Source organism: Pleurodeles waltl, chromosome 6, assembly GCF_031143425.1.
Source record: "Pleurodeles waltl isolate 20211129_DDA chromosome 6, aPleWal1.hap1.20221129, whole genome shotgun sequence".
NCBI classification, from domain to species: Eukaryota; Metazoa; Chordata; class Amphibia; order Caudata; family Salamandridae; genus Pleurodeles; species Pleurodeles waltl.
Window position 1 is genome coordinate 415,961,257 of NC_090445.1, and position 25,541 is coordinate 415,986,797.

Sequence of the window (25,541 nt, forward strand, 5' to 3'; positions counted from 1 at the left end):
AGAGTGGAGTGAGAGAGAAACAAGGAAAAGAAGCACTAAGGGACAGTAGTGGAGCAGAGAGCAAAGCAAAGCAAAAGAAGGAGAGAGGCAGAAGGCAGCCTAGTAGGAAAGCAGAGCTCTCCCACTAGACACCAGAGATAAGGTGCAGGCAGAAGCCTACGGGTGGAGAAGGGCCTCGAACTCCTGACAGTAGTCAGGAGTTCAGAGGAGCCAAGGAAAGGGCTCTACTTAGAGGGTGGAGCCACGGGAGGCAAAGCAATGCATCTAACTCCCAGTGGGATCCTTTCTTATCATACCATACCCTGGCGATACAGCTTGAGATCGTAGCTCCTGCCCTGCTGCCTGGCCCAAAAAATGGTGGAGGGGATGCCACAGATCCACTGGGGAAACGTAAGCTCAGCCTGACAAAGCATACTGCCCCAGAAGATAGTGCAGGCCCAACACCTTGGAGGAAGGCCTGTGAGCGAGGCGACCTGGATGCACAAGGGGGATTGTATGAAAGGAAGTCAGATGCCTCAGCTGCGGTAATACAGAAACTTGATTGTTCCACCTTCTCTAGTACTGTCACGTATATGGTCCCATGCTGCTTGAGGCTTCCTAAACTGACTTGGCTACCTGCCCTGTGACAAGGCTGAGAGCATGGAGGGTGGAGTCTCTGGTGGAGGCCTGCTCTGAGATTGTGACCTTTATCTGGACGCTGGAGGTTGGACTGCATGATAGGGCCGATGTGGGAGCGCCCCGCCAGCCAAGATGTAATTGCTGCTGCATGAGACACAGCTGGCCCCACGCTCTGGTGAGAATTCATACCATGGAGGAACTGCGTATCCAGAAGGGAGGCAGACATGGATATATCTTTAATGGAAGACAGTTGCATCTTACTCTGGCAACCTAATGTTAGAAAGTACATTACGCTGCACATCTTTGCCTTCCCCTCAGCTGAAAGTGCAGAGGTGTCAAATGTTTTTGCTGCTATTCCCAATTCTACCACCCCTTTGACTTTGGTGGTTGCCTTCTCTGATATCGTCTAGAGATCGTATACCTTCAAGTAACCCGCTGGCCCTGAACATTGCTCAGTGTCGTCCCCGATCGGGCGAGTGGGCAGGCTCTGGTCAGCTGCACCTTCCTGCCTACAGGTGCAGTGGTTAAGCAGGCCTTGCTCTGAGAGCCTATACATGTCCTAGAAACCAAGGACCCCATGTATGTTTGAAACATCCTTTCTACCGACCTAAAACCAGGTACAGTCGCAAGGGCCATATGGTTCTCCTGGCTGTCCCTACGAACGCAGGAGTTATTCATTCCTTACCTCATGCAGACATTGCTAAACCCACAGTCATCCATTACTGCCCTGATAGAGCTACTGGACATCTTTTCTGTGTTGTCAGGGTAGAGAGTTAATTGGGGGAAATGTGACGTAATGCCCCTGTCAGATGTGACAATGACAGCCTGTATAGGGGAAGACTATATGCATGACTCCAAGTCTATATGCAGGGTTCCCCAAATGGATGAAATACATGGGTATTCTTTTCAACATGAAGCTATCACACATGGTGTAGGGCAATATAATGCCCCTCCTAGCTAAGTCCAAATGGAATTTTGAAAAATGGGGACAACTTCTGTTATCACTATGGATACAGGTCATTAAAGTGGTTACAACTCACCGTTACTACTATGCTATAGGCAAGTTATTCATCTTCACACCGCATACCCTGTTACCTAGAATAGATTAGGAGATTAAGGGCCTCATTTAGAGTTTGGCAGATGGGTTACTCAGTCACAACGGTGACTCATACCCCGTCTGCAAAAATATAAATCCCATAGGATATAACAGGATTTATATATCAGCAGACAGGATATCCATCACCGTTGTTACAGAGTAACCCGTCCACCAAACTGTAAATCAGACCCTAAGTCTTTTGTGTGGAGTTGGGATAGGCCTAGGCTTAGGATGTCGAAACTCTATGCTCATACCAAAGCCAGAGGATTATGAATGCGGCACATAGGCACCTATTACCTGGCACACCACCTGTGTTCCAGGTGGCTTGTTGTTTACCCAACATTAAGCACCCCCTAATGAGGGTAGCTATGAAACAAGGCATATTCACTGGGGTGTAAGGATTGAATACCTTATATGCATGCAAGCACACACACTTGGTGTTGAAACATTCACACGCTCGCTACTGCACAGGCCTGCCATTTGGTGCAATATGATTCTATTCATGGGCAGGAGGACAGTGATGTGGTGAGCTTGGGAAGGAAAAGGGAAAGTCACTATTTATCAGATATTTTTCCAGGGACAATATTGAACCTTTCCCAGAACTGAGCACCGACTATGGTATAGTGCAACAGCAGTTATGAAACCATACTCAGATATTGCACTGTCTCCTCGATCGATTCCCACCTAGACACATGGGGTTATATCAGGGTATCGGTGGACTCCCCATAGACTATCTGTACTCCTAGCTGACTCTTGCAGGCTCCAACCAGCACTGGGAAGGCACAAATATTCCTCAGAGGCCTGGTCTGCACTGAAGTCATCTTATGACTTATTACTACGGGAATCCAGATGGAAATGTTCATACTTTATTAAACTCCTCCATAGTTGGTATTGGTCCCCTACTAAACTACAATCTGCGAGCCTGTTGCAACACACTCCCTTGTGGAGATGTGGAGGAGCTGGGTGCAACATGGTCCACATAGTGTGGAGTTGCCCTAAGCTGGTGTACATTTAGAACAAGGTGTGTCCTTTGCTTTCGGAACCAGACTACATTACACTAGTCCCCTCCATTAGGCTGGCTCTACTTCATAACATGTTGGAGAATGTGGTCACATCTAAACACAGAAAAAAGTGAGCGAAAACGGGCTTGGCAGCTGTGATGTTATGCATCCTGAAGTTTTGGATGAAGCCAATGTCTCCAAAATAAGGTACTCTGGCTCTTTGAGATGTCCAAATAGATGTATGTGAAAAAAACATTTATAGGATGAATGACCAGATGGCGTTTTACAATCAGATCTGGAAACTCTTTCCTCAGCCAGGGCTTAGTTGAAACTTAGAGGTCAGAAGGAGGGTCCGGTTGACCTCTCTGGGGGTGGAGACTGTGTCTCAGACAGCCTTAACCATTATGACCCTAGAGCACAGTGCAAGGAAAGTGGGAATGGGGGTCTGGTCTGCCCACATGAATGGCTTGGAGCTATGGAAGGTGTCATGTGCTATCCCCGCTGAAGCAAAGGGATGGTGTAGAAGTGGGGAGGGAACAGTTTACTATTCATTGTTTACTGTTGACAGCTTGTTTATTGCTCATGGCCTGATTAGATGCACTTTTGAAGTGTAATTCTTGCACTACTTCTCTTTGGGATACACGTTATTTTAACTCTTTGTACAATATCTGTTGATTTATGCAATTGGGAATACCGGTGTGACATCCCGCATGTTTTTCTGTTTCTATGAAAAGTTTAAAAATAATTAAAACAAGCATTTGCAATGCAACGGGTCTCGCGTTTGCTCGTTTGTGTTAGAACTAATAGCGTTGTAAACTCCTAACCGGACTTTTCTTGCCACATAAACCATGTACATAACCAGAAAAAGTGCGATATTATGCAAAGCCCTCGACTTCTGCCAAGCAAGATCGCGCTGCGAAAATAGAGAAATAGTAGTCCACGAACCTGACAGAAAACAGCGAGCCTCGTATGATTTCCATACTTGGTCGATGCGCTCGAAGAGGGCTAACCACAGGAAAAGACATGACATGTGCGTGCCTTCCACTAATGAAATCAAGCAGATTCTAAAAGGCAAGCCCACGAACCAATGAAAGACACTGACGTGACGTGGACGGTGCTCCGAGCCCTTTTTAATTCCTAAAGCGTCTTGCTAGTGAAACACATGCGCAAGCGCATGCGATGCAGGCTGGACCCTAAAAAGGAAACCTAAGACTGCAATGCAGTACTGCATGCTTCTAACTTTATTGCACTACTGCATTTTCTTCTTGAATTGGTGATGAGATTGGGTGCTGATGAAACCCCAAATTAATATTCACCCCGGTTTGTTTTTTTAACACCACACACGTTTACTAGCTTTTAGACTGTTATAAGGATGCCCATTCCTGATACAAAATAGGAGCAGAAATATAGGCTCAAAGTGCTTGCAAAACAGCACACAATGTGGGTACGTTGCCAGGCAGAGATTACAAACCATGTCTCCTCACCACAATTGGGGTGACAGTGATCGTGGTGGCAAGGCAAAGAAACGACACTCCAATGGAATTGTCACCATGTGGTTGGTTATTTTCACATCTGTAAGAGTTCTTTATTTTTTAGCAATTTTGGGTCAGGTGGTATATTCAGGATCATATGTACAGCCTCCTTGCTCCGTGGTCAAACCGTTCCTCTCAGCTACATGCATTGGTGGCATTTGCCCACTCCACTGAGTTATCCATTTCTCAGCATGCTTTTTTTTACTGCACTTGCTATCTGTATTGGGCATGTTTTTAAGCTTTCCCAATATTTTTATGGAATAAGAAAAGGGCAGAAGTATATTGTGAGACCTGTACCCTGGGTCAAGGGCAACAGCTGGCTAACTAGCAGCATCTGTGTTGGAAACCATTGTTTATGATTGCTGTTGCAGAAATTAAGACTATTTCATTTTGATAGAGGTTTTTCATTTGGGAAACATGTGTCTCCAAAGGCAATAGCGAGCAGTCAAGGCTTACTCCAGGGGATGATAAAGGTATTGGAACTCAAGTACAACATTTCACATTAATATTATCCAGTAAGCACCTTATTCAGTAAGCCTACCTATGTCATTTAATTGGGTCTGATTTCGAGAAGGTGGTTATGTAATCTAAATCAAAAATGCATTCTCTAATAGTTGCACAATCTCCAGAAAATGTCTTCCAATGTCTGTGCGTGTATAAAGTGTCCTGCAAAGTGATAACAGAAAGTAGGCCACCCCGCAAGACTTAAGTGCTGTAAGGACAAGTGAATGGAAGCTTGGGTTAGGCAAAGCAAAGAGTCAACAGTTGCCCAACAGTCCTATGGCCAGCTTCAGCGAGTGGGATGATGTTTTTATTACTATATATAAAATGGGCCCCCTGACTGGGTGACTGATCCGCAACCCAAAAGGGGTTCATACACAGAGTCAGTCTGGCCATCCTTACAAAGTCATCTGGATCATTGTCATGTGCAGAATGACAATAGGCTATCTAGGCAAACACAGTATGATGTGAGTGTCTTCCCACAACAAATTATCCCAAATCTTAGAAAGTGACACCAAGACCTGGGGATATTGCTGCTTATACGTAGCACAGCTAGAATTGGTGATGGTGAGGAAAAGGGGGCGTGTACAGGAGAAGGAGTGTGTGGCATGGGGATGACTGTTGAGTGAGGGAGGGCATTTCATAGAGTACATCAATACATGATCTGCCAGTCATTCAGCCTATTTGAGTAGGTATCCAGTAGCTTCAGGGAGGTAAATAATTGTATTGGAGGTTTGGAGGACTAATAGTGCTTGGTTAAGAAGCCAGGGGCGTGACAGAAGTAACTTGTGGATGATGGAAATGGTCTTGCATTCAATTATATCTTTAATCTAGATCCAGTCGATTTACCTGAGTAACTCCTGTTACTTTTTTGTGTTTGTTTACCAGTTCAACTCAAATCTGTAAAGAAAATTAAAAAAAACACTTGCATTATCTTGTAGACGTGCATGCTTGGTGTGCGCACCTACAAAATGATTCAGCAGGCTGTGTAGGCATTTTTTTCAGTTTATTTGCCATGCTGCACTGCATTAGGATGCTGTACAGCATGGCTAAAACAATTGGCAAAACCAATAGGTCCCAAAGGCAAGACCTATTGGCTTTGCCAATGCTTGATTTTACTTGCCTTCTTGTTTTGTAAAACACCAGTCAAAACTATTATTTAGATTTTTCTGTTTGGATTGACCATCATTTACTTGAGCTGAGTTTAATGCCTCAATCACATTTAGTTTTTTGCGATAGGAGAGGCCAGTTGGTGTTACCTGTCACGATGGTCCCGAAGGGGATCTTACTCTTGCCCCAAGGAAGTGTAGTTGGACCAGGCAGTGTTGTAGAAGGTGCAGTTAACACATCAGTTTTCGGCAACATTTTCACCGTGGGTCCAGCTGTTGATATAAAATGTCATGAAAATATATTTAAATATTATGGTGTCAGGGTGATTTCCAGAGCTTGGGATATTGAGCGCCAGGTTCTGGTGGCATATCATACAAAGACACCTTTGAGCACTCTCTGTACATTGCACTTTGCATGACAACTGTCACAAAATCAGAGATGTATGCCCTTAATGAGGCACATTTAAAAAAAATCCTTCATGATGCTAGGAGAGGTTAAAAAACGAGTATAACCCTTTGTCCCCCTTGGGCAGGTCAGTGAGAGACAGGGGCCTAAAGAACACACATCCGCCCTTGTAAAGGCAGTGTGGGTTAAGCCATCGAATGGCCTGATACCATTGTGCTGGGTGGAGGTCACTAATATTCTACTCTTGGGGAGGGCAGGTGCTTGAAGATCCTAATAACCCCTTGTAGTTGGGGAATAAGGGTATTAGACAATATACCCCCTGCCTTTGGGTCAGATGAGGGGGTTTAGGGCCACAATGCCGCTCACCAGTAGCCAAGGCTGTAGCCATTAATAGTACAAGGCCCTCTCGCATGGCCAAAGATGATGCTTTTTTCTAATATTGTTGAAGACATCCATTTTTGTTGTAAAAGTGGAATAGGTCAGCATCACCGATGTGTTTTTTTTCATTTGCTCCCTCTTTGTAAAGTGTGGGAAAGTTTGAGTGGGGTCAGATTGTCAGGTGCGGGTTGGGGGCATGGCGGGGGTTAGCTAATAACAAGCAAAGTGTGCCGCAGGTGGCATTCTAAGATAAGCCAACCCTGCCTTTGAAAAGGGGGCGGGAGTTGTAAACATATCCACCCCTCACTTATGCAAGGTGGAAGGGCAGAGATCTCCATCATCCTGTACTAAGGCCTAAGGATGGTCATTAAATACCCCTGGGTAAGGTGGAGCGGAAATGTAAATATGAACTTCCCTGACTCTTGATCAAGGTAAGGATTTCCTGGTATCTCTCACGCTTAGGCAGTGTATGTGGAGGGGCAATAAATATCCACACTGGATTTATTCAAAGACCCCACACCCTTGGGGTAAGTTAATGGGTATGCAATCCCCGTACATTTGGGAAAGTTAAGGGGAAAGGCTCTTAATTCTCACCGACCCTTCAGGAAAGTAATGGCAAAGACCACCCGCCCTTGGACAGGATGGGGTGCAAAAAAGGCCACCCACTACATGGTTGGGAGAGGGGGATGAAAGATCCCTTTTGGGCTAGCCGAGAGGATGGCAAATACACCCAACCCATAGACAAGGTGAGATGGAACAAATACCCTTCATGACCCCCTTACAATGCCAATGAAATACGTTCTCATCTCTAGGCAGGGCAAAATAAATGGTAAGGTGGGATAGTGGGCAAATATACTTGGGCACGAAGAGAGGCCAGCAAAACCACCAGTCTCTGTACAATGCGGGGGGCTTAAGGTTACTATTACTCTATTGAGCAAAGCAGCAGGGCTGTAGCCACCATTGGTGCAGCAGGCCTAGTTACACTGGACCCAGAGTGAGGGGCCCAGTGAATCCTGTAAAGTACTGGATTTTACTATTCCAACAGCAATCAAAGAAGCAATTTTCCTTCCTTGGTCCAGGGCCCATGGCATCCTCACTGTGCTAATGTGAAGGTAGGTGAGGCAGTGACTGTTTTTTCCCCAAAGTGAGGGACTTAAGGCCCATAGAATTCCACTGCTATTAGGCAAGACTGGCAAAAACTGTTCCCTGCAAGTCCCATCCCTAGCCAAGGCAGATGGTGATTAGTACACTGTCATCTGTCCCAAAAAGTATCTTACACACTCAGAACAAGCATGGGCAAAGCCAATAGGTCTCACCTATACAAAAGCTATTTACTTTGCCAATGTGTTTTGCCATGTTGTACTCCAGTGTGGCTGCTGTCTAGCATGGCTAAAAGTTAGTGGTGTGGAGTATCAGAGTGAGCTGAGGGAGTAGAGTGTTGTAGAGTGGATTTCTTGGAGTGTCATAGAGTGGAGTAGGGAGATTAGAGAGTCATAGAGGGGAGTAGAGTTCAGTGGTTCAGTGGCAGAGAGTGTTGTAGAGTGGGGTAGGGTTGAATATGGTGGAGGGGGTTGGAGTGGATTGAGGTAGTGGGGTGCATTGGGTTGGAGTAGAATGAGGAGGACTGGATTGGGATAGAGGGGGGTGGATTGGTGGGGGTGGATTGGATTCGAGTGTGGTGGATTGGATTCGAGTGGGGTGGATTGAAATAGGATGAGGTGGATTAGATTGGATTAGTGTGGGTGGTTTGGATTGGAGTGATAGGGCGGGGTGGGATGGGTTGGATTCAGGTGGGGTGGATTAGATTGGGCTGGAGTGGGGTAGACTGAACTGGAATGGGGTGAGGTGGATTGGGATAGAGTGGGTTGAAGTGGATTGGAATGAGAGATGGACAGGAGTGGGGTGGATAGAAATGGGGTGGGTTGGGGTGTGGTGGACTGCAGTGGGATGGATTGGATTGGAGTGGGTGGGATGGATTGGACTAGAGTGGAATGGGGTGGATTGGATTGGAGTGTGTTGGAGTGGATTGGGGCGGTGGTCTGGAGTGGATTAGAGTGGGTTGGATTAGAGCAGGGTGGATTGGAGTGTGTAGATTGCATTGAGGTGGGGTGGATTGGAGTGGGGTGGACTGAACTGGGATGAGGTGGGATATATTGGATTGGGTTGGGTGGTTTGTAGTGAGGTGGCTTGGAGTGAATTGGGTTGGAGTGGGGTGGATTGGATTGGAATGGAGTATGCTGGATGGATTGGAGTGCGGTGGACTGAATTGGGATGAGATGGGGTGGATTGGATTAGGGTAGAGGGGCGGATTGGAGTGGGGTGGGGTGGGTTGAAATGGGGTTGGGTGGGTGGACTAAAAAGGGTGTATTGGCTTGTATTGGGGTGGATTGGGGTGTGGTGAGGTAGGATGGAATGGGATGGAATGGATTGGGATTAATTGCATTGAGGTGAGGTGGATTGGTCTGGTGTGAGGCAGATTGGAGTGTGGTGGAGTGGGGTGGATCAGATTGGTGTGGATTGGGTGGATCGTAGTTAATGGGAACGAGGTTGATTTGATTGAGTGGGGCGGATTGGATTGAGTGGAGTGGATTAGGGTGGAATGGATTGGATTGAGTGTGGTGGATTGGATTGGGGTGGAGTGGATTAGAGTGGGATGGATTGGATTGAGGAGGGGTGGATTGGATTGGGAGCAGTGGATTGGATTGGAGTGGGGTGGATTGGAGTGAGTGGATTGTGGTGGATAGGACGAGTGGGATGGATTGGATTGGTTGCTTTGGACTGGGGTAGATTGGATTGCAGAGGGTGGATTGATTGGAGTGGGGTGGATTGGTGTGTGGTGGGTTAATTGGAGAGGAGTGGAATGGATTGGAGTGGGGTAGATTAAGGTGGTTTGGAGTGGGATGGACTGGACTGGAGTAGTGTGATTAACTTGGACTGGGTTGGGTGGATTAAAGTGGATTGTAATGGAGTGAGGTAGATTGGGGTGGTGTGGATAGATTGGATTGGAGTGAGGTGGGTTGGCTAGCAGTGGATTGGGTTGGACTGGATTGGAGTGGGGTGGCTTGCAGTGGGTTGGATTGGGGTTAAGTGTATTGTATTGGGGTGGGGTAGATTGGACTGGGCTGGATTGGAGTGGACTGGATTGGTGTGGGGTGGACTGAATTGTAGTGGGGTGGATTGTGGTGGACTGGAGTGGGGTGAATCAGGATGAAGTGGTGTGGATTGGATTGGAGTGGGACAGACTGTTTTGGACTAGAGTGGGTTGTTTGGGATTGTAGTGAGGCAGTGGGGAGTAGGGCAGATTGTTTTGGACTACAGTGGGGCAGACCAGAGTGGTACAGATTGTTTTCGATTGGAATGGGGCAGATTGTATTAGGGTGGATTTGAGTCAGGTGGATTGGAGTGGTGTGTATTGGGTTGGTGTGTGGTGGATTGGATGGGGATAGGTGTGGGGTGCATTTGATGGTGTAGGGTGGATTGTATGGGGGTGGGGTAGGGTGGAGAGGGGTGCGTTGGAATGGAGTGGGGCAGACCGAATTGGAGTGAGGTGGATTGGAATGGAGTATATTGTTTTGGATTGGAGAGTAGTAGATTGGAGTGGGGTGGATTGGAGTGGGACAGATTGTTTTGGACTGGAGTTGGCCAGATTGGAGTGGGGCAGATTATTTTCGAGTGGTGTGGATTGTTTTGGATTGGAGTGGGGCCATCTGGAGTAGGGCAGATTAGATTGGAGTGGTTTGGGAAGATTGGTGTGGGGTTGGTTGGAGTGGACTGGATTGGATTGAGTGGTTTGGATTTGAGTGGGGTGGACTGGTGTGGGGTGAGGTGCAGTGGATTGGACTGGATTGGAGTGGGGCGATTGGAGTGGGGTGGTTTGGGGTATACTGCATTATTATGTGTTAAAGCGTGATTTCAGAAGTTACACATAATAAAGAAACAAGTTGCTGTGAAATATTTAGCACAAGATAATTGTCATCTTTCGAGCAAAAACAAAAGAAAGCATTAGTGCAAAGTGAGAAAAGACTATGTGGCAATATAAAAGAAAATTAGCTATACAAAATAAAACCTTGCAATTTTGTTTGTCCTGCTGGACACGTTTTTGCCAGTCACAAGCCTTCTGTTTTCAGGGCACTAGAAGTTAAAACATTAGTACCTCAATTACGTTGGGAACAGCGGAGGAGCACTGATTATGTTGAATCAATCAGTGCTTGGTCCCTGCTCTACAGAGAGGAACAGAAATGATTCTTGGCCTGCAGTGACAAATTACTCGATCCAACAAATGGTAAGTGACAGACAGGCTCCAAGCCCTTTACTGTACCAACAGAGTCTTGCATGCAAGACGCATGCGTAATGTGAGAAGAAGAAGGTAAAGATAACAACTGCTATGGCAACATACTCCCATTAATGTAAATGAAGAGAGCCTCAGACATTAGAAGAGCTGCACATCCATTAAAAAACAATGACATTTAAAGTTACAAGGGATTTAAGATTAACGGAAATGGAAATAATGTCTATGGGATAAAAACTAAAAAGCCATGACATTCAGAGGTTAGGGTATAATATTTATCTTCACTTGCACACCTGCTGTACTCACTTCACCTTAACTCCCACACCCAAATACGCTTCTCAGCTTTGAACATGTCACACATACAATACAACACTGTTAATGAATAATACCACAAATGAATTCTATAATGAAAACACAAAGACATCGACATTTATAGGACAAGCACATCTATTACCATAATACAGTACCCAAAGTACCATCATACATGGTCATATGAGGACACATCACTCTCCTCATACATTAATCTACCAATGCCCCATCACTGCAACCTTTCAACCAATTTATCACCATTCCCAGCCCTATACTACCTCTGCTTCACCACTCTCAACCTCTGCTACCCACTGCTGTTCCTCTCCTTCTTTCCCCCAATACTACCATACCTCTTTCAAATTACCTTTAGCGTCCTTGCATATCAATTGCATCCCAAATCTTTAAGTACAGCACACTCTTCCCCATACAACCCCTTCCCCCAACTCTATACACATGTACCTCAACAATGCTTAATACTAATTAAACATACATAGATGCCAGCATTCCTCACTTTATCTGCAGTTCTTACATCCCTCTCAGTCACCAAGGATTTCTGAAACAAACACTGCAAATAAAAATAAATTCAATACACCATCTCAAAGCCTTGATCACTCAAACCTACTACTTCAAAACTACAAATTCAGCCTGCATATCCTCCTTCAACATTAGCTGTGGATAGAGATTCCAACACAAACTTCATAAACATTACATGCGTAATTCTCTTACCCAGATCACCGCTCATCCTCCCATTAACCACAATCACAGTCTCTATCAGTGCACACAGCAATCAACACATCACTTATAATTTTAAGCTACACAGTCTCAGACATCCTCAATTTCTGAATTTCAAAATCTTAAGTTAGATTGTTGCATAGCTACTCCACCCCTGAATTAAACACCATCCACCATCAACAAATGTAACACAAACACAAATACTGTCAGATCTCTTTACCTATAACATAACAAGTCCCAGGGTTACCACAGTACATCACCAAACAACAATTATCTACCTCACTGACTTCACAGACACAGAAAGACTCCTACTCACCCCATAAACATGATCCCACTAAATATTTATTAAGTCGCCTTGAGGACAGTGACAGCCCAAAAAGTTATGATGCAACAAAGAACCTGATCATGAAGATCTCACCCACCAACTCAGTTTCATTACCCACTTATTCATAAAAATAAGATCGACCAGCCAATCATGACACAAACGAATATATAGAAAATAACCTGGCTCTAACCCACTAGGCCTATGCATATCCCACAACAGCTAAGTCATAGACTAGGCAATGCATGATCAAATGTGCAAAACAAACAATATCTTTCAACTACTGACTCAAAACCACACCTACTGTTAATTACAGAAATATCGCAAGGAGAGGATACAGCTCTAATATATCACGAAGCAATTCTACCAGGATATCAATGCTATAATCAGAATTGGCAGGTAAAAAAGGAGAAGGACTTGCAAACATTTTCAAGGAAACCATAACAGCCATAAAAATGGATGACATTATAATGCATGGCTACAAAGCTCTTATGTGGAACCCCACTCCTACAATAATCTGCAACTTCACTCTGCTGTAAGGACCTCCACCGAATAATACAGCCTTTTCCAACATTTATTTAGATGTGATATCAGACTTGTCTATAGCTCACTCCAATGTATGCATCCTTGGTGACTTAAACATCTGGTTCAGCAAACCTGAAATGCCTAAAGCAAATGCCTTCTGATCATGCTTAACTATACACAACCCAATCCAGATTGTCACTAGGCCTACCAACATAGCGGACCATACATTAGATTCAGTATTAGGCAACCCATTAGTTTTAATAATCGAGGGGAACCTCATACCATTTGGTAGCATCCTCCAGACTCTGCCATAGGCTGAATGTGGATGACTTTAAAATGAATCGAAACCACAAACACATCAAGATAATAAATTCTCTAATGAAGCTACATGACTGTATCACCACAGCCTTTGACAACCAATGAAAACATCAAAATGCATCAAAAAGAAAAATTACACATCTCAACAGTTCAAGGCAGAAATAAAAGAACTTTCTTGACAGAATGTATCTACATAGTTACAACAGAATGTATAAAGCATACATAAAAAGCCAAAGAAAATCCACTATTCAAGCAGGATCTATAAAACCAGTGCCCAACATGAGAACTCCATAGAATAATATTGGAATTCCAAAACTCTGAAGCATTCAAACAACTATCTCTCCCTCTCAAGACTTCTGCAAAAAACGGTGATTCACTACACGCCCAAAGCAAACACCTTAGACTCATATCTAGAAAACAAGAAGAATAGTGGTCACCCTGCAATGCTACCTAAAATAAGCATTTCAGAAAAAAATGCATGAATACATATTGCACTTCTGAGAAATAACAATGACAGAATTAATGACCTTGTGAAAGTCCCTGGTCCAGTTAGCTGTCCTTCGGACCCATGCGCGCCACTAATGTTCAAGAAAATTCTACTGTCAACATTGGTGGCTATTCCATCAACATCGGCGGCTATCCAAGCATTGAATATAATCAGTACTTCTCTATCCACAGGACTTAGAGCACACATACAACCATTAATCTAGAAGAATAACCTAGAGCCAGATGACCCTATTAACTATAGGCCAGTTTCTAATGAACACTTCTTTGGTAAACTAGTTGTATGAGCAGCATTTCTACACATCTGTCAATTCCTAGAAGACAACCACTTACTCTCAGTCTACCAAACAAGATTCCGCCTGGGAAGAAGCAGTGAATCTGCTATAATTGCCGTATGGGATAACTTAAAACTCTATAGATAAAAAGAGTGTAGCAGCACTTCTTCTCTTGGATCTTTTTAGGGCTTTAGACTCAGTTCACCATCATACCTTATTTCTCTGACTCAAAGAAATCAGTATTGGTGGATCACTTGCTTGATTTCCTCTTACCTTGATCACACAAAGAAAATAGTTGGCAGCATTACTTTCTCCTTAAAGACCACCAAATGATGGCATTCCCCCGAGAAAAAAAGTATATGTCTATATTCCCTATTCTCATCAACACCTTGGAAAATAAACATTGGTGTTCCCCAAGGTCATATCATCTCTGCTTTCCTTTTTAATGTATACATGAAACCATGACCAGAGCTAACTTTAAAAAAAATCTTTATTGTTTACGTCAGTCAAGTGTAGAATATAACTGATTCACCCTTCCTTACACTCCCAGAAAAACCCACGTAATTGATCTAGTATTATATCACGGTAAGTCGTAGTTAGCATAGAGTACATCTTCCCTCTGACTTTCACCTGTATAGGTCAACTTTTGTATCACCCCACATTCAGCTGATACCAATCTTACCAGTTCTTTTTCCCATTTGAGATTTTGTTTGCAGCTGATTCCTGATCTATTGAGCTGTGATACACTTTTTGGCCACAACTAAGCCCAGTTCGGCCACTTTGGAGATTTATTTGGTGCGTTTGGTTCTAGGTGCCAGTCCCACTAGACACACACATCGAGTTGTTTGTAATTATATGTCTAACAACCCTCTGAGACTTTCTATCACCTCCATCCAGAAGGTCCAGGACATTCCCACTGCATATTTGAAGGTACCAACTTTTACACTCGGGGCACTCTGTAAGACTTAGGTTCATTTTATTCAGAAGCTGTGGCACTATACACACTTGTACTTTATTAGATTCAATTTTGTATACTGGTGACCTTTTGACAATTGCTGATAATATCAGCCTATATTCGCTACCCCTTCTTATCACTCTGCAGCAAAAGTAATGCATTTAACATTGGAATTAGTTTACTTTCACCCTGCATGCCTGCTAATACCCGATTAACAGCATGCACTTCAAATTCCCGGAGAAAAGTCGGCCATGCTTTCGATATGGCTGCTGACATTCTGGCATAGAACAAGAAGTATCTATTATTAGTCTTCCATTCATTACATAAGGCTGTGAAGCTCAACAATTTGCCATCCTCAGACAGATCACCCAGGCACTGGGGTGCACACCTCTCGCCTTCTTTCTTCAATAATTCTGGTATATAATAACACAGCACTACATACCAAGATATCAGCTGCAGCACATATGTGTACTCACACCATTCAGATCTAGTGAGAGTGCTCCAATGCTGAAGAACCATCCTGAGGTATCCTGTTAAACCCAAACACCTTATCCTGGTCAACAAGTGAAATGCCAGCAATTGTGTGCGTTGCACAAGCTGCCGCAACATCTCACACACTGGATCCGTCACCGCAGCAAGAAACCAGGGGACCAAATACTGTATTTGTGTCATTTGATAATATATTCTGAAGTTTGGAACCTGCATGCCTCCCTCTTCTTATAGGAGTTTAAGAACATCTAACCTTACTCTCCCGTTGCCTTTCCTCGAGCATAACCGCCTCAGTAGCACACTCTTCTGGTATATGCATAGGCATGGGGCTTATCAATGTTTTTGACCTTATCTGCTACAGTTCTGTGGATGACATGCAAATAATACACAAACAGGAAAAACCAAAGACACATGACTCAACAACTGACTCATAGCCTTAAATCAGTAGATGACATGGAACTATCTTTAACCAAGTGTGCTAAAAAACAAATATTAACTTCTGAAATTGGAATCCATTAACAATCTAGGATCACTGCCATAAATACTAAAAGACGTTTGAAACCTTGGCATTGTCATGACTTTTGCACATTCAATGATTCCACAAGTGGACAAACTAACCAAGTCGGCCCTCTACACTAGGAATACACTTGGTTATATATTTCCCATCTTCAATTTCCACAAAAGATTGAAGTAAACACATCACTCACCCTCTTAAAAATAGTCACTATTGTGGGATTCCGAGACGACTCCAGCAAAGTCATAACTTAGGTGCAAGAATTATTTTACATCTATCAACATTCATGCACATCTCCCCTGCCATAAAGGCTTTCTACGGGTTATGGATCACAAGAAGAAACTTTTATGTATCACTCAGGCAATACACAATAAAGATCCAGCGCTCCTCCAGGTGAAAATCAGCAAATGCTCCCAACCTAGGAATTTACGTTCCAGGCTAGACCCACAATTAACCATTCCTCATTACAAAAATAAAACAGTCAGCTGTGCTCCTTTCTCCTTAAAGGGCTATCAAATTATGAACTTCTGTTCCAGCGAAAATAAGAGCCACTGTAATTTAGATGGTTAAGAACTGGCTATTCCTAACCCTGATCATCATGGATTCTCTGGTGCACCATCTTCTACAAAAAGGCACACACAACAAGAATAAAGCATGATCTGTCTACGCTCAGTAGCTGCCACTAAAGATCGTATGCAAGAACTCAATCAATCCTACCCGCTAACAGATCTCGGTCTCACCCAGTCAGTGTAAAATTAAATGTAAAATAACAGTACTATCAAACATGCAAAAAATGGCTTTTCTCTATTTCCAGCTGCTAAACCGAATAAAATCTAACAAGCTTACTTCTACTATATTGCATAATCTCTGCACAAAACAAAAAAATACTTTAATTTATGACCATTTTATATCTACAATGCTCTGCATGACCTTCTTCCCCTACTGCACTCTTGTTCTTAACTTCGTACCCTTTTTCGACTTCTGGATAAAGCCGCACACCCTCTGGTTTACGTTTCTGCATTTAATTGTGTGTATTACCCTGTTTTGACCTGTAGCACAAAACGTCTACCTTCTCACAAACCAGTAATCACCTGTCTGCAATCGATCAATCTTCTAAGCTTCCTTTCACCACATCCATCATTCGCCTGAACTATCATTTCTCCTGCTCTGCTAGCTTTGACATCAAACTCCCTCTGAATCCACCGTATCCTGACCCCCTAGGTCCGATGGAGGGGTCTGTGAGGGACCCCTCATGGGCAACAAATTGCCCCAAAGCATTTATTTGGGTGTGCAAGGATCAGTGGATCCTCTGCGGTGCTCAATATGGCCCCCCGTGTGAATCCACTATAGATCTGTGGATCCAGACCATAATTAAAATTAAATACACCCACTCACAGACCCACTCACACACCCATTCACACACTCACACACCCACTCACAGACCCACAAAACCATTACCACACACAGTCACAGATCCACACACTCACATACCCACTCATACACTCACAGACCCACTTGCACACCCAGACAACCACTCACTCCCACTCACACACCGATACAGCCACTCACATACCCACAACACCACTCACATACCCACTCACAGACCCACACAGCCACTCATACACCCACTCACACACCAACTCACACACCCAGTTACACACCCACACAACCACTCACACACCCACCCACAGACCCATAGAGGGACTCACACACCCACTCAAGAGACCCACACAGCCACTCACACATGCCTTTCATTTACTATGGCCTCCATATGTAGCACAACCCTAGTAAAAGCAGAAAGGAAGCCCAAAAATAAATTATGCTGCAAAGTTTCCAATTTAATACACAAACTGAAAGACCCATTTATGGTCACAGGTTAATGGAAACCTCTAAACAAATACAGAACACATAGAATATATCTTAATCTATACACATTTTCTTTGCATACTCTCTGGCTAACAAAATATAGTGACCCAACAAGCCAAACAAAAAACATCTTTCTTATGCACCCCTGTGCAACAAAATGAGCCACACAAACTACTATTTGGAGGACCTGACAATTTGTCATTAGGAAGAAAATAATGATCTCATTTTTTGTAACAAAAAGTAAGGTTAGGATTATTTTAAGTGATAAGTCCTTTAAACTTAGTGATATCTATCACCATGGTGCTTTCGCAGAATTTCACACAAATTTAAGAAACTAGTCTGTGGTACATGGCTGTAAACCTCTGGATTCTCTCTGCAGGCGTCGCTACGGGGAACCAGGGGGGTCGTCTCGGGCTACTCACGGGGTTGCAGTTGCCGGGGAGTCCTCCCTGCAGGGTTTGTTCTCTGGATCTCGAGCCGGGGGCGTCCGGTGCAGAGTGTGAAGTCTCACACTTCCGGCGGGAAGAGTGAGTTCTTGGAAAGTTGCTTCTTGTTGCAAAGATGTAGCTGTTGTTGAGCAGAGTCCTCTGAGGTTTCAGAGGTCGATGGTCCCTGTTGGATGCGTCACTGGTTGCAGGTTTTCGACTCAGGAGACAGGCTGGTAGGGCTGGGGCCAAAGCAGTTGTCGTCTACGTCGTCTCTGCAGGCTTGTAGGTCAGCAGTCCTTCTTTGTAGTTTAGGTTAAAGGAATCTGATTTCCTGGGTTCTGGGGTGCCCCTAAATACTAAATTCAGGGGCGTGTTTAGGTCTGGGAGGGCAGTAGCCAATGGCTACTGTCCTGGAGGGTGGCTACACCCTCTTTGTGCCTCCTCCCTGTGGGGAGGGGTGCACATCCCTAATCCTATTGGGGGAATCCTCCAAAACTAAGATGGAGTATTTCTAAAGGCAGGGGTCACCTCAGCTCAGGGCACCTTAGGGGCTGTCCTGACTGGTGGGTTACTCCTCCTTGTTTTTCTCATTATCTCCTCCAGCCTTGCCGCAACACAAGTGGGGGCAGTGGCCAGAGGGGCGGGCATCTCCACTAGCTGGGATGCCTTGGGGCGCTGTAACAAAGGGGGTGAGCCTTTGAGGCTCACCGCCAGGTGTTACAGTTCCTGCAGGGCGAGGTGTGAAGCACCTCCACCCAGTGCAGGCTTTGTTCCTGGCCACAGAGTGACAAAGGCACTCTCCCCATGGGCCAGCAACTCTTCTGGTTGTGGCAGGCTGGCAGAAACTGGTCAGCCCCACGCTAGAAGTCGGATTGGTATTCAGGGGGCATCTCTAAGATGCCCTCTTGGTGCATGTTACAATAAATTGCACACTGGCATCAGTGTGCATTTATTGTGCTGAGACGTTTCATACCAAACTTCCCAGATTTCAGTGTAGCCATTATGGAACTGTGGAGTTCGTGTTTGACAAACTCCCAGACCATATACTCTTATGGCTACCCGGCACTTACAATGTCTAATGTTTTGCTTAGACACTGTAGGGGCATACTGCTCATGCACATATGCCCTCACCTGTGGTATAGTGCACCCTGCCTTAGGGCTGTAAGGTCTGCTAGAGGGGTGACTTACCTATGCCACAGGCAGTGTGAGGTTGGCATGGCACTCTGAGGGGAGTGCCATGTTGACTTAGTAATTTTCTCCCCACCAGCACACACAAGTTGTAAGGCAGTGTGCAGGTGCTGAGAGAGGGGTCCCCAGGGTGGCATAAGACATGCTGCAGCCCTTAGAGACCTTCCCTGGCATCAGGGCCCCTGGTACCAGGGCTACCAGTTACAAGGGGCTTATCTGAGTGCCAGGGCTGTGCCAATTGTGGAAGCAAAGTTACAGTTTAGGGAAAGAACACTGGTGCTGGGGCCTGGTTAGCAGGGTTTCACTCAAAAATTAGCTTCAGCAAAGGCAAAAAGTCAGGGGGTAACCATGCCAAGGAGGCATTTCCTTACAATTGGTAAATCTGGAGAAATGCAAGGCAATGCAATTCGTTGTTTTGCATTACTCTGGACACCATAATCTACATTGTTGCTAAATTTCACATGCATCTGAATGCCATGCCATTATAGCCACTCCACTATGTGCTATTCCACTCTACACCTTTACACTTTATTCTTCTTCACTGTACACGACTCCACTCTACGTCACTCCATTGCATGCTATTACACTGTATTCAACACCATAGTATGCCACTCCAGTCTATGTCACTCCACTGTACGCCACACCACTGGACGTTACTCCACTATATACTATTCCACTCTGTGCTGGTCTACTTTACACCACTCCACTCTGCTCTATTCCAATGTATGCCACTCCACTCTACAACACTCCACTGTATGCTATTCCGCTGTATGTCACTCCACTCTATGCTACTCCAGTCTATGCGGCTCCAGTGTATGGCACTCAACCCTACGCTACTTCATTCTACACTATTTGATTGGACCCCACTCTAATGTATGGCACTCCACTGTATGCTATTACACTGTACCCCATGCCACTATAAGCCACTGTATGCCACTCCAGGCTACACCACTCCATTATATGCCACTCTGCTCTGCGCTGCTCCAATCTATGCTATTGCACTGCACACAAATCCACTCTCTGTTAGTCCACTCTATGCTTTTACACTATATGCAGCTCCAGTCTACACTGCTTCAGTATACATCACGTACTGTATGTCACTCTGCTATACCCTTCCCCAGTATATGGTATTTCACTCTACAAAATTCCACTGTATGCCACTCCACTGTATGTTATTCCACTGTATGCCACTCCACTGCATGCTAATCCACTCTAGACCACTCCAATCTACCCCACTCCATTCTATGCTATTCCAGTGGACACCACTCCACTCTACGCTACTCCACTGCATGCTACTATACTCTACCCAATCCAGTGTATGCTTATTCAGTCTAGACCACTTCTCTATGTGCCACTACACTGTATGCTACTCAGCTATACGCTATTCTACTCTTCACCACTCTACTGTACACCACGCTACTCAACTCTAAACCACTTCAGTGTACACACTCCACTCTATGCCACTCCATTCTATGCTAGTCCTTAGAGGCCACTCCACTCTACACCACTCCACTCTAAGCCACTCTACTGTATGCTACTGCACTCTACTCCACTCCAATGTACACTACTCCAGTCCACACAACTCCACTGTATGCCACTCCACTCTGTTCTACTCTACATTATTCCACTCTACACTAATCTACTCTATGCTACTCCTCTGTACTCCACTACATGCTATTCCACTGTACGCCACTCCATTCAATGCTATTACACTGTACACAACTTCAATCTTTGCCCCTCTACTGTATGGTATTTCACCCTACCCCACTCCACTGTACCCTCTTCCTGTACCACATCCCACAATACACCACTCCAGTCTAAACCACTTTACGGTATGCCATTCCACTGTATGCTACTACTCTATATGCTATTACACTCTAAGCCACTCCATGCCAATTCACTCCAAGCCACCCCAGTGTTCTCTCCCCCAATCTATGTAACTCTACCCTATAAAACTCTACTACACTCTGTGCTACTCTACTCCACTGTATCCCCATACACTGCACTGTCCACATTTGCACTCAACTCTATTCCCTAAACTCTATTTTATAACACTACTCCACTCTTTGACAGTTTCCAGCACTGTACAACACAGCACTCCACCCTACTGCAAGAGACACCATTCCAATTTATAAGTTTCTACAGCTCTGTGCTACACCACTTCAATGTATGCCACTCCACTGTACTCCAAACCAATGTACCCTACTCCACTCTAGGTCACTCCACTATACACCACTCCACTCTATGCTATTCCACTGTGTGCCACTCCAATCCTCTACACTCCACTGAAAAGTATTTCACTGTACACTATTCCACTGTATGCTACTCCACGTTACAGTAATCCACTTCACACCACTACAATGTATGACACTCTATGCCACTCCATTGTATAACACTCTCCTCCACTCTGCGTAACTCCACGCTATAAAAGTCTACCATACTTCATGGCATTCTATGACATTCTACTTCACTCTATCCCTGTACACTCCACTGACCAACTCTATACTCCACTCTATTTCCATATACTCCAATGTACAACACTACACAGCACTCCACTCTTCTGTACGAGACCCCACTCCCATTTATAACAGTTTACGACCTACGCTATGTCAGTAAACTCCACTCCATGCCACTCTACTGTACTTCACACCAATACACTCTATTGTACTTTACTCCACACTACGTTACACCACTCCACTCAATTCTACTCCATTGTACGAGACTTTACCTCACTCTAAGCTACTCTAAAACATTCCACTCTATGAAGTTCCACTGTTTCACACACTACTGTAATCTATGCAACTCCACTCTGCAACACTCTACTACACTACATGCCACTCTCTGACACTTTACTCCTGTCTATACCCCTTCACTCCACTATACAACACTGTGCTATGCTCTATGTCACTGTACAACACTCTACTCCACTCTACAATACTTTAGTCTACTATCAAATTTTGTACGCAACTCCTTGTATGCTACTGCACCCCACTTTACTGTACTCTACTTTCACACAATACTCCACTGTACTCCAATACTCCACTGTACCCCAGTCCATTCTGCCCCACTCAATGCCATTGTACTCTATAACACTGTATGTCAATCCACTGTACCACTCTCTACAACACTGTACTGTACTGTACATCACTCCACTCTACAAAAATCAACAAGATGGTATGCCACTCTACTCTACTGTTGCCTACATCACTTTCGAATACTGTACGACACCCCATCACACTTTACTGTACAACACAGAAATCCAATTTATGACACTTTTTTTTTATAAGCATTTTTATTAGTTTTATATAGCAACATAGAACCCAACAGGTCACATAGCACTGCACAAGTCAAAAAATAAAGCAGAAGCATACGGTCAAGAACTGCCATTGAAGTTTAGGACAGAGCACATGACAAACTTATATCAATGACATATCGGCAGCCCCATTTTCCCAGGTCCCCATCCACTTCCCCCACACCCTATTGTGTTTAGCGGGGCAGCCCCTTGCTTTGTAAACAAGTTTTTCTTGCTGGGCGCTCCAGTCGAATCCCTTGTGCCATTTCGCTACTGCGGGGCTGTCTCTGCTTTCCAGTCCGCTGCGATGTCCCTCTTGGCTACTAAACAGCCCATTCCCTCAAAGGCCCAGTCCGCTTAGCTGGAACCCACCCCCTCAAGGACTTCCAACAGGACTCGCACCGGGGCAACCTCTACCTCCGCCTGCAGTAATCTAGCGATCTCTGTCACCACTGCCTGCCAATAAAATGCGATGTGGGGGCAAGTCCACACCATATGGAAGAAGTCTGCATCAGGGCCTGCACATTGTGGACAATCAGCTTGGGGCCGGAGGCCCATTCTATGTAACCTGTCAGGAGTAAGGCAAGCCATGTGGAGAAAGTAGGCCTGCACCACCCGGAGACGGGAGGCCATGGTCAGTGTCCTCGGGGCCATCAAAGTGTCTCTCCAGTCCTTGGCCTCCATTGGACCCACCCATTGTTCCCACCGCTTTCGGAGTTTGTCAAGTGTCTGTGCTGTGTTTGTGACCAATGTACGATATATGCGCGACACCCCCCCTTTACCTAGGTGTCCCATCAATGTCTTGGCTTCGACAGGGCTGAACTCAGGGAGGACCGTCCCTGTCTGAACATGTACGTGCAGCGCGTGATGGAGTTGCAGATATTTATAGAATTGGGTGCGAGTGAGCGAAAAACGCTGCTGAAGCTCCTGGAAGGACCACATGTGGGATCCCGCCCAGATGTCACCAAGCAGTGATATGCCAATGAGGTCCCATTTATGAAACCCTTCAAGTGCCGCGACATCTCCTAGCCACGATCCTTGCCACAGCGGAGTGCATTGAGTGAGGCGGCGCCACCACCCCGACGCTCGCTGTGCAGCCCTCCACCTCATCAGCACCACCCTTGTCACCTCCGGGACTTTACACGGCAGGGGGTCACCATACAGCATCCCAAACAAACCGGGAAAACCCATCGTCAAGAGTTCTAGTTGATAGGCAGGGTTTGACCAGCCCCCCCAACCAGTCATTAATTACCAGTAGATGCATCGCAAGGTGTAAAGGTAGAGGTTAGACATCCCCAGACCACCCTCGTACACATCACCCTGACAGGAGTGGAATGCCAGCCGGGGGTGGGAATTGTGCCATAGAAACTGCAGCGCGTCAGTCTCCATTTCCCTGAACCATCGCCTGGCGGCGGGAAACGTGTGTTGTTTCAAAGTTGCTTCTTTGTTGCAAAGTTGCAGTCTTTGTGGAACAGAGTCGCTGTCCTCAGGAGTTTTTGGTCCTTCTAGATGCAGGGTAGTCCTCTGAGGCTTCAGAGGTCGCTGGACCCTGTGGAACGCGTTGCTGGAGCAGTGTCTTTAGAAGTGGGGAGACAGGCCGGTAGAGCTGGGGCCAAAGCAGTTGGTGTCTCCATCTTCTCTGCAGGATTTTCAGCTCAGCAGTCCTTCTTCCTCTTAGGTTGCAGGAATCTATCTTGCTGTGTTCTGGGAGCCCCTAAATACTCAATGTAGGGGTGTGTTTAGGTCTGGGGGGTTAGTAGCTAATGGCTACTAGCCCTGAGGGTGGCTACACCCTCTTTGTGCCTCCTCCCTGAGGGGAGGGGGGCACATTCCTATCCCTATTGGGGGAATCCTCCATCTGCAAGATGGAGGATTTCTAAACGTCAGAGTCACCTCAGCTCAGGGCACCTTAGGGGCTGTCCTAACTGTCCAGTGACTCCTCCTTGTTTTTCTCATTATCTCCCCCGGCCTTGCCGCCAAAAGTGGGGCCGTGGCCGGAGGGGGTGGGCAACTCCACTAGCTGGAGTGCCCTGGGGTGCTGTAACAAAGGGGGTGAGCCTTTGAGGCTCACCGCCAGGTGTTACAGTTCCTGCAGGGGGAGGTGAGAAGCACCTCCACCCAGTACAGGCTTTGTTACTAGCCACAGAGTGACAAAGGCACTCTCCCCATGTGGCCGGCAACATGTCTGGTGTGTGGCAGGCTGCTAAAACTAGTCAGCCTACACTGGTAGTCGGTTAAGGTTTCAGGGGGCACCTCTAAGGTGCCCTCTGGGGTGTATGTTACAATAAAATGTACACTGGCATCAGTGTGCATTTATTGTGCTGAGAAGTTTGATACCAAACTTTCCAGTTTTCAGTGTAGCCATTATGGTGCTGTGGAGTTCGTGCATTACAGACTCCCAGACCATATACTCTTATGGCTACCCTGCACTTACAATGTCTAAGGTTTTGCTTAGACACTGTAGGGGCATAGTGGTCATGCACTTATGCCCTCACCTATGGTATAGTGCACCCTGCCTTAGGGCTGTAAGGCCTGCTAGAGGGGTGACTTATCTAGGCAGTGTGAGGTTGGCATGGCACCCTGAGGGGAGTGCCATGTTGACTTAGTCTTTTTATCCCCACTAGCACACACAAGCTGGCAAGCAGTGTATCTGTGCTGAGTGAGGAGTCCCCAGGGTGGCATAAGACATGCTGCAGCCCTTAGAGACCTTCCCTGGCATCAGGGCCCTTGGTACCAGGAGTACCAGTTACAAGGGACTTACCTGGATGCCAGGATGATGCCAATTGTGGAAACAAAAGTACAGGTTAGGGAAAGAACACTGGTGCTGGGGCCTGATTAGCAGGCCTCAGCACACTTTCAAATCATAACTTGGCATCAGCAAAGGCAAAAAGTCAG

General features: G+C 45.5%; 1 protein-coding gene across 1 annotated transcript in view; it reads right to left on the bottom strand.

The window, feature by feature from the left end:
• LOC138299811 (uncharacterized) overlaps positions 1 to 25,541 on the bottom strand; it is a 90,271-nt gene that overhangs the window by 39,860 nt on the left and 24,870 nt on the right. Inside the window, exon 2 of the mRNA XM_069238395.1 lies at positions 6,008 to 6,130. Coding sequence (XP_069094496.1) covers positions 6,008 to 6,130 — 123 coding nt within the window. The remainder of the gene's footprint in view (positions 1 to 6,007; positions 6,131 to 25,541) is intronic.